The sequence below is a fragment of the Nerophis ophidion genome, linkage group LG13 (genome assembly GCF_033978795.1).
Source record: "Nerophis ophidion isolate RoL-2023_Sa linkage group LG13, RoL_Noph_v1.0, whole genome shotgun sequence".
Lineage (NCBI taxonomy): Eukaryota > Metazoa > Chordata > Actinopteri > Syngnathiformes > Syngnathidae > Nerophis > Nerophis ophidion.
In genome coordinates this window covers 4,570,834-4,590,255 of record NC_084623.1, presented here as the reverse complement: position 1 = coordinate 4,590,255, position 19,422 = coordinate 4,570,834, and the positions used below count along the sequence as shown (strand labels likewise).

Here is a 19,422-nt window from a genome sequence, read left to right as displayed (position 1 = left end):
TTTGGGAGCTTGTCGGCTGAAATGTGTCAAAAGTGCTCAGCGGACTTACTGGGGCCCAAGGAGTACAATAGCCCAGACCCAGAGGGTTTATCCCCTGGACTCAGACGGAGGACAAGGTTGTGCATGTGAAACCCAACACCCAAGTCCTATTGTTGGCTCCAGCAAAAGTACACAATACGGCGGTATTTGCCCGGCTCTGTTTACCAAACAAGTTCCTCTCTGAACTTGGTGACGTCGTCTCTGGTTTCTTTAAGCAAATACGCCCGATGCCTGACGCCTGATGCCTGCCCCTTTCCCAGGGGCCTTCCTCAAAAGGAAGGGAGGGGCTTGGGAAAGACTTCCTCAAAAGTCTCGAGTGGAACTTTCCCTACGAGTGGCGACTTTGGAGGGTTTCTTGTGGCTATGTTAGGTCCTTCTTCTGTGGATTAGACCCTTGGACTAATATGGACTAGACCACTCAAGGATGGACTAGGACTACTAGGAGTTCAAAGGTAAATACCACACTCTGTTTAACTTGAAGTGTAAATTACAAAGTGTTACAAAGTTGTGACATTGTCATTCAAAAGTAACTTTATTAGTACTTTACATCAACACATTGTTTTTCCACAATCCCTGCATAAACTATCAATCCATTTCTAAACATTCTCGATTATTTTTTGTTCATGTTGGTATTGCTGAAAACAAAGTGTTGTTGTACTTGTGCAATGACAATAAAGACCTATTTTGTATATCCTATCCTATCCTAACTTTAATTTAAAGGGGACCACAAAAAGTGGCATTATTGGCTTTATTTAAACAAAAAAAATGTTAGAGTACATACAAAATATGTTTATTATTGCAATTTAGTCCTTAAATAAAATAGTGAACATACTAGACAACGATATTTTAGTAGTAAGTAAACAAATAAAGGCTCCTAAGTAGTCTGCTGACATATACAGGAACATATTTTGTCATGTATGTTGAAGCACAGTACGTCTGACTATGGTGGCCGTAATGCTCCGATCAGCCATCAAGCGGCTTCGTAGATTACCCGAGTCGTACTTAAACATTTTGACGGATTTATTGGCATCGTGTGTAATGTTCTATATTCTAAATCAGGGGTCACCAACGCGGGCACCAGGTCGCCCGTAAGGACCAGATGAGTCGCCCGCTGGCCTGTTCTAAAAATAGCTCAAATAGCAGCACTTACCAGTGAGCTGCCTCTATTTTTTAAATTGTATTTATTTACTAGCAAGCTGGTCTCGCTTTGCTCGACATTTTTAATTCTAAGAGAGACAAAACTCAAATGGAATTTGAAAATCCAAGAAAGTATTTTAAAGACTTGGTCTTCACTTGTTTAAATAAATTCATTTATTTTTTTAATTTGCTTCTTATAACTTTCAGGAAGACAATTTTAGAGAAAAAATACAACCTTAAAAATGACTTTAGGACTTTTAAACACATATACCTTTTTACCTTTTAAATTCCTTCCTCTTCTTTCCTGACAATTTAAATCAAAGTTCAAGTAAATGTATTTTTTTAATTGTAAAGAATAATAAATACATTTTAATTAAATTCTTCATTTTAGCTTTTGTTTTTTTGACGAAGAATATTTGTGAAATATTTCTTCAAACTTATTATGATTATAATTCAAAAAAAAGTATTCTGGCAAATCTAGAAAATCTGTAGAATCAAATTTAAGTCTTATTTCAAAGTCTTTTGAATTTATTTTAAAATATTTGTTCTGGAAAATCTAGAAGAAATAATGATTTGTCTTTGTTAGAAATATAGCTTGGTCCAATTTGTTATATATTCTAACAAAGTGCAGATTGGATTTTAACCTATTTAAACCATGTCATCAACATTCTAAAATTAATCTTAATCAGGAAAAATGACTAATTATGTTCCATAAATTATTTTTTTAATTTTTACAAAAAGATTCAAATTAGCTGGTTTTTCTCTTCTTTTTTTCGGTTGAATTTTGAATTTTAAAGAGTCGAAATTGAAGATAAACTATGTTTAAAAATGTAATTTTCTTTTTTTTCCTCTTTTCTCCTCTTTTAAACCGTTCAATTAAGTGTTTTTTCATCATTTATGCTCTACAAAAAACTTTCCGTAAAAGGAAAAAAAATATACGACGCAATGACAGACATAAATACCCATTTTTTTATACATATCTGGATTTATTTATTAAAGTTAAATTGAGCGAATTGGCTATTTCTGGCGATTTATTGAAGTGTGTATCAAACTGGTAGCCCTTGGCATGAATCAGTACTCAAAAAGTAGCTCTTGGTTTCAAAAAGGTTGGTGACCCCTGATCAATCCTATCTTAAATTGGTAAATAAATGATTCCCGAGGGAAACTGTAGCTCCGTAACAAGACGAGAAGACAAAAGGAATGCTCTGAAATGCCCAAGAAAAGAGGAGATGTTAAATAGAACTACAATTTGAAAGTCCAGTAGGAACTGAAGTGCTAGAATGATTAGGCTGAGTGGAAAGTGGGGATGTTGGAATGCTTTGAATGGGCTGAGAAATGTGAGAGATGCAGTCTATTGTGTATTTCACTGTCAAACGGGAGAAAATTCCGGGAAATCCGGGAATTTAGGGAAAGAGAAAACATGTTTTGTGTTCTATACATCGTAGAATAGTGTGGGTGGATGGTTGAAAGGTGGGAATCATTTTGATCATTTAGAACAGGGGTGTCAAACTCAAATACAGAGTGGGCCAAAATTCTAAACTGAACAAAGCCGAGGGCCAAAGTTGAACAACTTAACCATTTAATAGGGACCCAAACAAGTTTTGCATTGAATATTGAACTAGCAAGGCTTATATAACTTTATAGTGACATGTAAAATCGAGTTTTGTTGGTAGCGGGGGTGTATATTGTAGCGTCCCGGAAGAGTTAATGCTGGAAGGGGTTCTGGGTATTTGTTCTGTTGTGTTACGGTGTGGATGTTCCCCTGAAATGTGTTTGTCATTCTTGTTTGGTGTGGGTTCACAGTGTGGTGTAACAGTGTTAAAGTTGTTTATACGGCCACCCTCAGTGTGACCTGTATGGCTGTTGACCAAGTGTGCCTTGCATTCACTTGTGTGTGTGTAGAAGCCGCATATATTACATGACTGGGCTGGCACGCTGTTTGTATGGAGGAAAAGCGGACGTGACGACAGGTTTTAGAGGATGCTAAAAGCAGTACCTTTAAGGCCCGCCCCCAATATTGTTAGCGTAAAATTGTTAGCGTTGAATGCGGTGATACAACGGCACCGCCACTGTATAATACCGGCGGGTCAGCTCTAATGTTAATTTATTATTGCCTCAAGGGCCAAATGAAATTACATGGCAGGCCAAATTTGGCCCGCTTGCCAGAGTTTGACACCCATGATTTAGAGCATTGTTGAACTACGAATACGTCATTGATTTGAATGGGAATTTCCTGAAAAATCAGGAATATGGGGTAAACCGGGATTTTTTTTTTTTTAATATTGATACGAGAATAATTGTCTTAGATGTTATGAATGGGTTGGTGTTGGAATGTTTTGGTTAACAGATGTTGACGTAGTAACAGTTTAAATGGAGAATGGGTATTTTCCAATTCTTGGAATTTTGTGGAAAATTGGGAATTAATACGGGAAAAAAGAGGAATGTTTTGGAAGTGGAATGGTCAAAAATGGTTGAAAAATGTGGACTGTGAAAACATTTTTGGAAGATGTAAAACCTGTGAATTCTGGAAATGTCTGGATTTTTTTAAAACTTGGTAATAAAATGGTAATTTTAATATATATATATATATATATATATATATATATATATATATATGTCTTTACAAACAACTATTTATTACTTTAAACACATTTTCTCAAGATTCTAAGAACAACATTGTCATATTGAGAAAAACACTAATTGTTTTTGTTTGCAAACCTTAAAAAAGCACATGTTCTAAGTAAAAACAACGCAGATACATTCTATATATATATATATATATATATATATATATATATATATATATATATATATATATGTTTTTTTCCCCCTTGGCCTCAGTCTGCACCTCCTCTCCAGGGCCCAGGCTGAGACCGATTTTTTTATTTTATTTTAATATTCTATTTTTTTTCTCCCATTCCCCCCCCCCTCTTTGTTTACCTGTATCTCATCTTTTTTGTAAGGGGCGCTGGAAGCCAGCAGACCCGTCAACGATCCTGTTCTGTCTCCCTGTAATGTTTGTCTAAACTTGAATGGGATTGTGCTGAAAATTTTAATTTTCCTGAAGGAACTCTCCTGACGGAATAAATAAAGTACTATCTAATCTAATCTAATCTAATCTAAATATATATATATATATATATATATATATATATATATATATATATATATATATATATATATATATATATATACATATATATATATCCATCCATCCATCCATCCATCCATTTCCTACCGCTTGGGGTTACTGGAGCCTATCTCAGCTGCGTTTCGGGTGGAAGGCGGAGGACACCCTGGACAAGTCGCCACCTCATCGCAGTAGTGTATATATATATATATATATATATATATATATATATATATATAGTATACACACACACACACACACACACACACAATTCTATCAAGTTAGGTCTGTCAAAAAAAACAAAAAAATAACTATTGTGATAAATCCCCCAAAATGATCGGATTAGTCAAAAACAAACTTTGATTAATAATATTTACTTTGACCGCACAAGCTATTTTATCTTAACTGTAACACAGTCAGTGAAGATATCACACCTTGAAACATCTTTAGATAAAACTGTTAGCATGTTGTGTCTAAAAAAATGACATGCATTCAAGTAAAACATTAAAAATGTCATTTTGAGATATATAAATATATATAAATATACATATATATATATATATTAGGTCAGGAGAAATACTATATCATCCCTACAAGCCGGTTTATATAAAATTGTCAGGACTTTGACTTGTTTTGCTTCTTCGACGCAGAGGGAATTTGGGATGAGCCCGGAGTAAACTAAGGTACATATTTTTATTTTTTACACACTAAATACAAAAAAAGGGAAAACAAGGACGCGCTCAATGGCCGATAATAAACTACTAAAAACAAAACTAGCACGATGGCATGACTAAAGACATGAAATAAAAGCTTGCACTGTATATATATATATATATATATATATATATATATATATATATATATATATATATGCACTGTATATATATATATATATATATATACATATATATATATAAACCAACATGAGAAAAATATTTTAAATATTATACAGTTTAAAAATGTCCTTTTCTTTTAGAGTTGTAAAGAAGAAATAAAATGTTCCCAAAAGGTAAATGAATTGGTTTTACAGAAGGTGTTTTTTAGTCAGAGAGACCCGGGCTGAAATCCTACAAACTCTGTATTTACTTTCTTCAAGGATTTTAGCTTTAAACACCAACATGTGCCTTCAAATCCTCTCAGATTTTTTTTTTTTTAATCAGCTCTTCTGGGCCATGAAGTTATTAGTGCGAAGATGAAGATGAAGATGAAGCATCGTTACGCTCAAAAGCAATACTTGACGTTTGGATTGTTAATTTTCAGTAAAACTACAAGGTTCCTGGTTACACTTCTCTTTGTTTACATGACGGGGGAGGAACTATTTGGTGACCTCGTCCTTGCCTTGGAATTCCACCGACGTTGAAGCCAGCGTTTTGACTTCTATTATTATCTTCATGGCCGAGTGTCCGCCTTGTCCGTAGGAACCACTGCGGCTCAATAGCAACTGAGGAATGTTGCCATTTTCGGCAGCCAAGGACGCTATCACTTGAAAAAAATGAAACTAGACATGACTAACTGAATGTCGGGAATTGAATTCACTTCACTCCAGGAATTCCAAAAATGTGACTGAATCTTTCTTTGAATCCTCTCTCACATATTTGCGTTGAACTCTTAGAATCAAAACTTTCATAGACAAGCATTCGTGTTTTCCTTTTGCATTTCTTATCAGGTTAAGTCACAAGGTAGCTGACTCGTTGTTAGTTTTATTCATAACATGTGCCTGTGTGAGGTTTGCTAGCAAAAAAATGTTTTTTTTTCCTCAATATCAAAATATTGTTTCTTATAATCATGAGAAAATGTGTTTGAAGTCATCAATAGTTGTTTACAAAGATAACTCCTAAACCAAATAAACTAATCTTTATAATAAACAAATAAAAAAAAACATATATATATATATTTAACCAAATCGTAGCTCCTGAAATATAAACACAACATACACATATAAAAAATAATTAGTTAGAGAAGCATTAAACAATGCAAAATACTAAGGGGCGAACAAAAAAAATCAATTCATAAAAATTGAAAAAAAAATGTTTTTGTTTTTTTAATAAGAATCTAACTTTTTGCAACTCAACGCCAAAAAAAACGGAAATGCTGATTATCGGTCCGGCTAGACACCGACCTCTATTTAATAATACAACTCTAACATTTGACAACCAAACAATTAAACAAGGCGACTCGGTAAAGAATCTGGGTATTATCTTCGACCCAACTCTCTCCTTTGAGGCACACATTAAAAGCGTTACTAAAACGGCCTTCTTTCATCTCCGTAATATCGCTAAAATTCGCTCCATTTTGTCCACTAAAGACGCCGACATCATTATCCATGCGTTTGTTACGTCTCGCCTCGACTACTGTAACGTATTATTTTGGGGTCTCCCCATGTTTAGCATTAAAAGATTACAGTTGGTACAAAATGCGGCTGCTAGACTTTTGACAAGAACAAGAAAGTTTGATCACATTACGCCTGTACTGTATATACCTTTATATACATATATACATACATATATACCTATACTGTATATACCTTTATATACATATATACATACATATATACCTATACTGTATATACCTTTATATACATATATACATACATATATACCTATACTGTATATACCTTTATATACATATATACATACATATATACCTATACTGTATATACCTTTATATACATATATACATACATATATACCTATACTGTATATACCTTTATATACATATATACATACATATATACCTATACTGTATATACCTTTATATACATATATACATACATATATACCTATACTGGCTCACCTGCACTGGCTTCCTGTGCACTTAAGATGTGACTTTAAGGTTTTACTACTTACGTATAAAATACTACACGGTCTAGCTCCATCCTATCTTGCCGATTGTATTGTACCATATGTCCCGGCAAGAAATCTGCGTTCAAAGGACTCCGGCTCATTAGTGATTCCCAAAGCCCAAAAAAAGTCTGCGGGCTATAGAGCGTTTTCATTTCGGGCTCCAGTACTCTGGAATGCCCTCCCGGTAACAGTTCGAGATGCTACCTCAGTAGAAGCATTTAAGTCTCACCTTAAAACTCATTTGTATACTCTAGCCTTTAAATAGACTCCCTTTTTAGACCAGTTGATCTGCCGTTTATTTTCTTTTTCTCCTATGTCCCACTCTCCCTTGTGGAGGGGGTCCGGTCCGATCCGGTGGCCATGTACTGCTCGCCTGTGTATCGGCTGGGGACATCTCTGCGCTGCTGATCTGCCTCCGCCTGGGATGGTTTCCTGCTGGCTCCGCTGTGAACGGGACTCTCACTGCTGTGTTGGATCCACTTCGGACTGGACTCTCGCGACTGTGTTGGATCCATTATGGATCGAACTTTCACAGTATCATGTTAGACCCGCTCGACATCCATTGCTTTCCTCCTCTCCAAGGTTCTCATAGTCATCATTGTCACCGACGTCCCACTGGGTGTGAGTTTTCCTTGCCCTTATGTGGGCTTACCGAGGATGTCGTGGTGGTTTGTGCAGCCCTTTGAGACACTAGTGATTTAGGGCTATATAAGTAAACATTGATTGATTGATTGATATTTTTCAATCAAGTTTTTTAGTCCATAATCATGCAAACCAGAAGGAGCTTTTCTAACCTGTAACCTGTTTTTTGTTGTTGTTTTTTTGAATTATGGTCCTTTCCCAACCAATATTCTACAACACAAATACAACGTAGAAACAACACGCTTTTTGACGACGTTTAATCAATGTTGGCTTCTGACGTGGATTTGACCATTGAATTTTGGTCATGTTTCCGACAAATATTCTACAACAGTGTTTTTCAACCTTTTCTGAGCCAAGACACATTTTCGTCATTTAAAATATTCTGAGGCACACCATCAGCAGAAAAAAAAATAAAAATTTAAGCCAGGAGCCGATATTGACAGTAAAAAGTTATTCTCGCAATTGTTGAATATGAAAATAACCCTTAATTAACTATACTTCACTATAGCTTGTCTTAAAGTACTGTCCCTGTGTGTAGTGTTTTAGTTGTAGTTGTTTGCTCCTATTTTGTTGGTGATTGTCACGTCATTTACGAATGTACTTTGTGGACGCCATCTGCTCCACAGGCTGTAACTCTTTTCTGTCGTCCAGCATTCTGTTAATAATGATAATAATAATGGATTAGATTTATATCGCGCTTTTCTGTACTCAAAGCGCTCACAGAGAAGTGGGAACGCATCATTCATTCACACCCGGTGGTGGTAAGCTACATCTTTAGCCACAGCTGCCCTGGGGTAGACTGACGGCCCCTCCGTCCACCACCTATCATTCACTCATCATTCATTCACCAGTGTGAGCGGCACCGGGGGCAAAGGGTGAAGTGTCCTGCCCAAGGACACAACGGCAGTGACTTTGATGTCAATAGGTGGGAAGCGAACCTGCAGCCCTCAGGTTTCTGGCACGGCCGCTCTACCCACTACGCCATGTTTTTGTTTACTTTGCAGTCAGTTCAGTTTTAGTTTTGCATCGCCTTCTCCAAGCTTCAATGCCTTTTCTGAGCAGTACTCACCTTTTGTTTATTTTTTGGTTCAAGCATTAACCTTCGTCTTGTGTTCGGGTCGGCACCGACCCGTTTTAGTTTTTAAATGCATAAAAACACCACATACATTTAATTTTTTGCATCAAAGCTTTTTGACTTTGTCAGGAACCTCTTTGTCAACAAAATAAAACATTCTTATTCTTTTCACTAAATTATAAAATGCTCTGGTAGAAATCATGCCCTTGGTGTTGTTAGGGTCGGTTTCGACCCAGTTATAAAAATAAGATGATAAAGCAATGATAAGAGCCAAAACTGAACACACTGACAGCCAGCTCCTCTCCCAATCATGTGAGCTTTAGTGGATTCTCATTTTACCTTGTTATCCTGTACACAAACAAACAAAAGACGGACACTAAAAGTGTCACTTTTTGCCACTCTGATTTTGTTTTTTTATTAGTTTTGGAACTAGTAATCTATTTCTCTTGGTTTCATTTGCTTGATTGGTTGTTGTTTGTTTGATGTTGGATTTCTGTTGCTGAAAAAAATACGTTTTAGCCTTTTTCTTGAAGTAAATATATATGGGTCGAAATTGACCCGTAACACCATAGATGTTACTATAGTTAAAATTCTTAAAATGAAAAAATAAATAAAACACATTTATTTAAGAGATGTGTTCTAATACCCCCTAGTAATAGTTAGGTAACACAACAACCTTTTTTTTATGTATATGATTCCCTTGAGGTCCGTTTTACCTTTTTTTAAAATTGAAATCGAGGGGTATACTGACAAAAAAAGGCCCAATGGCCCAAACCAAAAATATTAAAACCAATATTTTCAAGGATAAGGAGGCCTAACGAGGTAACCAAGAGATGAGAAACAAATTGGATGATAGATAATTGTTTTTAGTGTATTTTACAGCTGATTTAAGACATGGGTCGAAACCGACCCGTTAACATAAGAGATGGTAACAGAAAGCTAACACAAGAGGAAGGTTAAACACCTTTTTACCTGCAAACCATTGTGGTCGTTCCCGATATCTACAAAGCAATTAGCTACCTGCTGCCACCTACTGATATGTAAGAGTATTACTTTGCCGAGTTCGAGACAGTACAGACACTCAACAACACATCATTTGCAGACTATAAATACTGGTTTGCAAAATATATTTTTAACCCAATTAGGTGAAATGACATAATCCCCACGGCACACCAGACTGTATCTCGCGATACACTAGTGTACCGCGGCACATTGGTTGAAAAACACTGTTCTACAAGACAAATACAACGTTGAAACAACATGCTTTTTGACTACTTTCAGTTGGGTTCTGACGTGGATTTGACTATGGAAAGTTGGTCATTTATCCAAGCAATATTTTACAACTCTAATACAAGATTTAAACATGCTTTTTGATGACATTTAATCAATGTTGGGTTATGTCATTGATTCAACTATTGAAATTTGAGAATTTCCCAATTTCCCTTCCCTTTTTTTTTTCCATTTCTCTAAATTCCAAAGGGCAATCCTTGGCGCAATGAAGGACCGCCTAAAAGACCTCCGGGAGAGGACTCAGGAGTTGCCTGACACAGGAAGTGCTGGTTCCACATCAGAGGAGGAGGGTCACCATGACGACTCGGTGGCGGTGGAGGCCATAACGCCGCAGGCTGTTCTGTTTGGGGAGGAACCCGTCATTGACAACTTCCTGTCCCAAGTCCAGCTGATCCGAAATGATATCAGCACCCTGGAGACGGAGGTGAGGTTTATTCAGGGGAACAGGTTTTGACGGACACAATGTTGTTGTTTTTTTTACCTGGGATTTACCTTACCTTACCTGACCTTTACCCTGCAACCAGGTTCTGAAGTTCAACCAGCAGCAGAAGATGTTGGTTGCAACCATGCGGCGTTTTAGCATCATGAAGAAGGAAAGCAGCATTACCAGGGACATCAAGCTCCGAGCTGAGAGCCTTCACCGACGTCTGGACACGCTTTCAAAGCAAGTCCAAAAAACAGAAGAGCAGCAAGGACCTACGGCCGTGACCGCCAGGATACAACGGGCGCAGCACGCCGCCATGCACTCCAAATTCCAGCAGGTCGGTGGACTAAAACACCTCCATCAATGTTTTATATACACAATGTACGTTTGTAAGTATATATGTCATGTAGTAATATTCATAATAACATGTAATATATACATGATGTAAGTATATATGTCATGTAGTAATATTCATAATAACATGTAATATATACATGATGTAAGTATATATGTCATGTAGTAATATTCATAATAACATGTAATATAGACATGATGTAAGTATATATGTAGTATCTAGTAACATTCATAATAACATGTAATATATACATGATGTAAGTATATATGTAGTATCTAGTAACATTCATGATAACATGTAATATATACATGATGGAAGTATATATGCAGTATCTAGTAACATTCATAATAACATGTAATATACACATGGTGTAAGTATATATGTAGTATCTAGTAACATTCATAATAACATGTAATATATACATGATGTAAGTATATATGTAGTATCTAGTAACATTCATAATAACATGTAATATATACATGATGTAAGTATATATGTAGTATCTAGTAACATTCATGATAACATGTAATATAGACATGATGGAAGTATATATGCAGTATCTAGTAACATTCATAATAACATGTAATATACACATGGTGTAAGTATATATGTAGTATCTAGTAACATTCATAATAACATGTAATATATACATGATGTAAGTACATATGTAGTATCTAGTAACATTCATAATAACATGTAATATATACATGATGTAAGTATATATGTAGTATCTAGTAACATTCATAATAACATGTAATATATACATGATGTAAGTATATATGTAGTATCTAGTAACATTCATAATAACATGTAATATATACATGATGTAAGTATACATGTAGTATCTAGTAACATTCATAATAACATGTAATATATCCATGATGTAAGTATATATGTCATGTAGTAACATTCATAATAACATGTAATATATACATGATGTAAGTATATATGTAGTATCTATTAACATTCATAATAACATGTAATATATACATGATGTAAGTATATATGTCATGTAGTAGCTTTCATAATAACATGTAATATATACATGATATAAGTATATATGTCATGTAGTAACATTCATAATAACATGTAATATATACATGATGTAAGTATACATGTAGTATCTAGTAACATTCATAATAACATGTAATATATACATGATGGAAGTATATGCAGTATCTAGTAACATTAATAATAACATTTAATATATACATGATGTAAGTATATATGTAGTATCTAGTAACATTCATAATAACATGTAATATATACATGATGTAAGTATATATGTAGTATCTAGTAACATTTATAATAACATGTAATATATACATGATGTAAGTATATATGTCATGTAGTAACATTCATAATAACATGTAATATAGACATGATGTAAGTATACATGTAGTATCTAGTAACATTCATAATAACATGTAATATATACATGATGTAAGTATATATGCAGTATCTAGTAACATTCATAACAGCATGCAATATATACAAAATGTAAGTATATATGCAGTATCTAGTAACATTCATAATAACATGTAATATATACATGATGTACGTATATATGTCATGTAGTAACTTTCATAACAACGTTTAATATTTACATATTTTATTAATTTTAACCACACACACACACACATATATATATATATATATATATATATATATATATATATATATATATATATATATATATATATATATATATATATATATATAACACATAAATATATCTACTTTTTTTTTTGCACCATGACTAGGGAAGCTTGTTTAGATCGTTTCATATAAGTACATGCTGTGCTATCAATTAAAGTACTTTTACGGATCATTGATCTGATTTATTCACATTGTCCACAAGACAGCAGCCATTGTGTAGCATTCGGCAACCAAGACCACCTTTAATGACTAATGTGAAAGCACACGGCGGTGCAGGAAGCACCAGTGTGACCCCAGGATGCAGGGAAGGTAGGTAATGTGCGGGTAAATATATGTTGAATGGGTAAAGGCAGGAAAAACCAGCAAAAGTCGGTCCCTGCTTGCAGCTTTAATTACTCTTGTTCTGCCTGAGGGTCCTAAGATTTTAAGATGGGCCCCGAATGTCTTGTACTAATGAACCTCCCTCCTCCCTTTTCACCCTCTCTCTCTCTCGCTCTCTCTTTTGTTATTGTTTTACCCATAATTCCATGCAGGTGATGCGGCAGTACAACGAAGGGCTGTTGACCAAGCAGGACCGCTGCAAGCACTTCATCATCCGGCAGCTGGAGGTGTCGGGGAGGGACGTGACCGAGGGGGACGTCAACGACATGGTGGCCACGGGGAAATGGGAGGTCTTCAACGAGAACCTGCTGAACGACGCCAGGATCACGCGGTCCCAACTCTCTGAGATCGAACAGCGGCACAAGGTGAGGGCGATGGAGGTCGACTCGCGACATCGGGAGAGGACCGACTTTGTTCATGAACCCTTCTTTATTTGGTGTACTTTTAGTCACTCAATCTTTACTTAGTCCTAAGTTCCGAGTGTCTCAAAGGGCTGCACAAGCCACAACGACATCCTCGGGTCAGATCCCACATCAGGGCAAGGAAAAAGTCAACACGGTAGGATAACAATGAGAAACCTTGGAGAGGACCGCAGATGTGAGAGATCAGTCCATAGTGGATCTAACATAATAGTGAGAGTCCAGTCCATAGTGGATCTAACATAATAGTGTGAGTCCAGTCCATAGTGGATTTAACATAATAGTGAGAGTCCAGTCTATAGTGGATCTAACATAATAGTGAGAGTCCAGTCCATAGTGGATTTAACATAATAGTGAGAGTCCAGTCTACAGTGGATCTAACATAATAGTGAGAGTCCAGTCCATAGTGGATCTAACATAATAGTGAGAGTCCAGTCCATAGTGGATCCAACATAATAGCGAGAGTCCAGTCCATAGTGGATATAACAAATAGTGAAAGTCCAGTCCATAGTGGATCTAACATAATAGTGAGAGTCCAGTCCATAGTGGATTTAACATAATAGTGAGAGTCCAGTCCATAGTGGATCTAACATAATAGTGAGAGTCCAGTCCATAGTGGATCTAACATAATAGTGAGAGTCCAGTCCATAGTGGACCTAACATAGTGTGAGTCCAGTCCATAGTGGATCTAACATAATAGTGAGAGTCCTGTCCATAGTGGATCTAACATAATAGTGAGAGTCCAGTCCATAGTGGATCTAACATAATAGTGAGAGTCCAGTCCATAGTGGATCCAACATAATAGCGAGAGTCCAGTCCATAGTGGATATAACAAATAGTGAAAGTCCAGTCCATAGTGGATCTAACATAATAGTGAGAGTCCAGTCCATAGTGGATCTAACATAATAGTGAGAGTCCAGTCCATAGTGGATCTAACATAATAGTGAGAGTCCAGTCCATAGTGGATCTAACATAATAGTGAGAGTCCAGTCCATAGTGGATCTAACATAATAGTGAGAGTCCAGTCCATAGTGGATCTAACAAAATAGAGAGAGTCCAGTCCATAGTGGATCTAACATAATAGTGAGAGTCCAGTCCATAGTGGATCTAACATAATAGTGAGAGTCCAGTCCATAGTGGATCTAACATAATAGTGAGAGTCCAGTCCATAGTGGATCTAACATAATAGTGAGAGTCCAGTCCATAGTGGATCTAACATAATAATGAGAGTCCAGTCCATAGTGGATCTAACATAATAGTGAGAGTCCAGTCCATAGTGGATCTAACATAATAGTGAGAGTCCAGTCCATAGTGGATCCAACATAATAGTGATAGTCCAGTCCATAGTGGATCCAACATAATAGTGAGAGTCCAGTCCATAGTGGACCTAACATAGTGAGAGTCCAGTCCATAGTGGATTTAACATAATAGTGAGAGTCCAGTCCATAGTGGATCTAACATAATAGTGAGAGTCCAGTCCATAGTGGACCTAACATAGTGAGAGTCCAGACCATAGTGGATCTAACATAATAGTGAGAGTCCAGTCCATAGTGGATCTAACATAATAGTGAGAGTCCAGACCATAGTGGATCTAACATAATAGTGAGAGTCCAGTCCATAGTGGATCTAACATAATAGTGAGAGTCTAGTCCATAGTGGATCCAACATAATAGTGAGAGTCCAGTCCATAGTGGATCTGACATAATAGTGAGAGTCCAGTCCATAGTGGATCTAACATAATAATGAGAGTCCAGTCCATAGTGGATCTAACATAATAGTGAGAGTCCAGTCCATAGTGGATCTAACATAATAATGAGTCCAGACCATAGTGGATCTAACATAATAGTGAGTCTAGACCATAGTGGATCTAACATAATATTGAGTCCAGACCATACCAATTGGGGTCATCCTCTCCAGACTGGTACCTCTCCAGAGAACTCATTTGCACTCTTACAAGTTTTAGTTTGGAACTTTCTGTCTTGCAAGTTGTCTGGAAGACAACATTCTGGTGTTGTTCCAGGTTCCGAGTGTGTTCCAGGTTCTGGCTAAAACTCCAATCTCCTTTAATTCTTCAGGAGTTGTTGAGCCTTGAGAGCAACATGATGGAGCTGAGGGACCTCTTCACGGACATCTTCATGTTGGTGGAGGAACAAGGCGCCTACATGGAACACATCCAGACCAACGTGGAACAGACCCAGGACTACGTGGCGGCGTCCAACGAGAAGTTCAAGCTGGCCGCCAGGTACAAGAAGAAGAACCCTCTCCGCCAGATCTGCTGCTGTTGCTGCCCTCCCTGGAAATGCTGCATGTGAACTTGTGTTCCAAATGTCTCCCTCACCTGTTGGGAGTAAACAACCTGGGACCGGAGTGCCATTAAAGTCAAGGTTATGGTGGCCGCCATCCTGGCTCTTGAACACAGCAATGGTTCGGACGGATCCAGCAGAGCAGAGAAAACAATTAAGGGGGAGGCCAGGAATTGTTTTTTTCGAGGCACTTATTTCTTTGAAGAGAGCGTGAAGTGACTGCTATTGGAGGAGACAGTTCTGTGAGTGCTCCTCACCAACATGGCGGCGTGTATCCCTGACCTTCACTGTCATCTGAGAGAGGCTACAAATACGACTATTACCTCTGCAACTGTCACACATTCCAATCTTCCCAACTTTCTGTTTGTCTGCCAAAAGTATCTTTTTGTGTCCAGACACTTCAGCTAAAGGAGGGGTCTCAGACACGCGGCCCGCGGGCCCATCCATCCATCTTTTTCCGCTTATCCGAGGTCGGGTCGCGGGGGCAGCAGCCTAAGCAGGGAAGCCCAGACTTCCCTCTCCCCACCCACTTCGTCTAGCTCTTCCCGGGGGATCCCGAGGCGTTCCCAGGCCAGCCGGGAGACATAGTCTTCCCAACGTGTCCTGGGTCTTCCCCGTGGCCTCCTACCAGTTGGACGTGCCCTAAACACCTCCCTAGGGAGGCGTTCGGGTGGCATCCTGACCAGATGCCCAAACCACCTCATCTGGCTCCTCTCCATGTGGAGGAGCAGAGGCTTTACTTTGAGTTCCTCCCGGATGACAGAGCTTCTCACCCTATCTCTAAGGGAGAGACCCAAACTCATTTGGGCCGCTTGTACCCGTGATCTTATCCTTTCGGTCATGACCCAAAGCTCATGACCATAGGTGAGGATGGGAACGTAGATCGAGCGGTAAATTGAGAGCTTTGCCTTCCGGCTCAGCTCCTTCTTCACCACAACGGATCGATACAACGTCCGCATTACTGAATACGCCGCCTGTCGATCTCACGATCCACTCTTCCCTCACCCGTGAACAAGACTCCTAGGTACTTGAACTCCTCCACTTGGGGCAGGGTCTCCTTCCCAACCCGGAGATGGCACTCCACCAATTGTTATAATTACCAACCCTCCTGAATTTTCCGGGAGACTCTGGAATTTCAAGGCGATCATTCAAGGGTAATTATTCCCGCGAACATTTGTCAGTTTTCACCCAAACAACAATGTTCAATTGCCTTTGACTACATCTTGTACTAACAGAGTACAAGTTTGTCACTGTTACAAATATGCGCCACACTGTGAACCCACACCAAACAAGAATGACAAACACATTTCGGGAAAACATCCGCACTGCAACACAACATAAACCCGGGCTGGCATGGCGTTGTGGGTTTAGCGGCCGTGCCAGAAACCTGAGGGTTGCAGGTTCGCTTCCCACCTATTGACATCCAAAAACGCTCTGCCGTTGTGTCCTTGGGCAGGACACTTCACCCTTGCCCCCAGTGCCGCTTACACTGGTGAATGAATGATGAATGAATTATTGGTGGTGGTCGGAGGGGCCGTAGGCGCAAACTGGCAGCCACGCTTCTGTTAGTCTACCCCAGGGCAGCAGTGGCTACTGATGTAGCTTACCACCACCAGGTGTGAATGAATGATGGGTTCCAACTCCTGTGTGAGCGCTTTGAGTATCTAACAATAGAAAAGTGCGATATAAATCTAATCCATTATTATTATTGTTATTATGAACACAACAGAATAAATACCCAGAATCCCATGCATCCACCTCCCACCTCTCCCCCCACCCCCCTCCCCCCTGCGTCCGTGGAGGTGAAGAGTTAGGGCTGCAAGGGGTTCTGGGTATTTGTTCTGTTGTGTTTATGTTGTGGTACAGTGAGAATGTTCTCCCAAAATGTGTTTGTCATTCTTGTTTGGTGTGTGTTCACAGTGTGGCGCGTATTTGAAACAGTGTTAAACTTGTTATACGGCCACCCTCTGTGTGACCTGTATGTGCGTGTTGGAATTATTAAGTCATCTTTTCTTGCGGCCCAACCTCACCCAGTGTCTGCATCCAGTGACCCCCATGGAAAATTGCGTTTGAGACCCTTGAACTAAAGCTTTGAAACATGTGTGCAGGTTTTGCTAGAATTACGTTGGGGTTTGTGCAACATGGTGGTACAGGGGTTAGTGCATGTGCCTCACAATACGAAGGTCCTGAGTAGTCTGGGGTTCAATCCCTGGCTCTGAAACTTTCTGTGTGGAGTTTGCATGTTCTCCCCGTGACTGCGTGTGTTCCCTCTGGGTACTCCAGACTCCTCCCACCTCCAAAGACAAGCACCTGGGGATAGGCCCCTCCCACCTCCAAAGACATGCACCTGGGGATAGGCCCCTCCCACCTCCAAAGACATGCACCTGGGGATAGGTTGATTGGCAACACTAAATGGTCCCTAGTGTGTGAATGTTGTCTGTCTATCTGTGTTGGCCCTGCGATGAAGTGGCGACTTGTCCAGGGTGTACGCCGCCTTCCGCCCGATTGTAGCTTAGATAGGCTCCAGCAACCCCCTGGCAGTAATTGGATGGATGTGATGTATATATATATATATATATACATATATATATATATATATATATATATATATATATATATATATATATATATATATATATATATATATATATATATATATATATATATATATATATATATATATATATTTATATATATATATATACATATACATTATTTATGAAATACAAGAAAGTTATACCAGTTTAATATGTTTTTGTTACACTGTTTTTTTAAGTTGTTTTTTTTTCTTAAATGTTTGTAAACATATGACATCCACAGTAATTACTGTTTGACTGTTTGTATATATGTTGAAGGACAATATATTGTATAATTTTGTGAACTTGTTGCAACAAAGTAATGTGTGTGTGTGTATATATATATGTATGTATATATATATATATATATATATATATATATATATATATATATATATATATATATATATATATATATATATATATATATATATATATATATATATATATAACATTTAAAAGTAAATTGAATTTTGGGAAATAATTATTTTATGAAATACATCAAACCTTTCGCAGTTGAATATGTTTATTTTACAGTGTTTTTTTAAAAATTTTTTTCTTAAATTTTTATAAATATATGACATACAGGGTAATTATTGTATATATATATATATATATATATGTATATATATATATATATATATATATATATATATATATATATATATATATATATATATATATATATATATATATATAAAGGACGATATATTGTATAATTTTGTGAAATTATTGCAATAGAGTAGTTGTATGTATATATATATATATATATATATATATATATATATATATATATATATATATTTAAATATATATATATATATATATATATATATATGTATATACAAAAAATCGATTTATATATATATTTTTTTATATTTAAATATATATATATATATATATATATATATATATATATATATATATTCGTGTGTGTATATGTATATATGTATATACTATATATATATATTTAAATATATTAATATAATATGTACACACACACACACACACACATATATATATATATCCTTAAACAGCTGAATATGCTTTTTGTACTCAGTATGCTGCATATAATGTTACACGTCATGATGTATGATAAGTGGATGCAAAGTTGTGGATTACATTTTTCTACAATTCCATAACACCCTC

At 37.0% G+C, this 19,422-nt stretch overlaps 1 protein-coding gene across 1 annotated transcript; it reads left to right on the top strand.

Annotated features, from left to right (window-relative positions):
* Positions 1–265: 265 nt before the first annotated feature.
* stx19 (syntaxin 19) lies at positions 266–18,293 on the top strand. Its single transcript, XM_061918279.1, has 5 exons — positions 266–491; positions 10,346–10,580; positions 10,681–10,917; positions 13,128–13,340; positions 15,470–18,293. The coding sequence occupies exons 2-5, from the start codon at positions 10,362–10,364 to the stop codon at positions 15,704–15,706; spliced, it is 906 nt and encodes a 301-aa protein (XP_061774263.1). The 5' UTR covers positions 266–491; positions 10,346–10,361; the 3' UTR covers positions 15,707–18,293.
* The last annotated feature ends 1,129 nt before the right edge of the window (positions 18,294–19,422 follow it).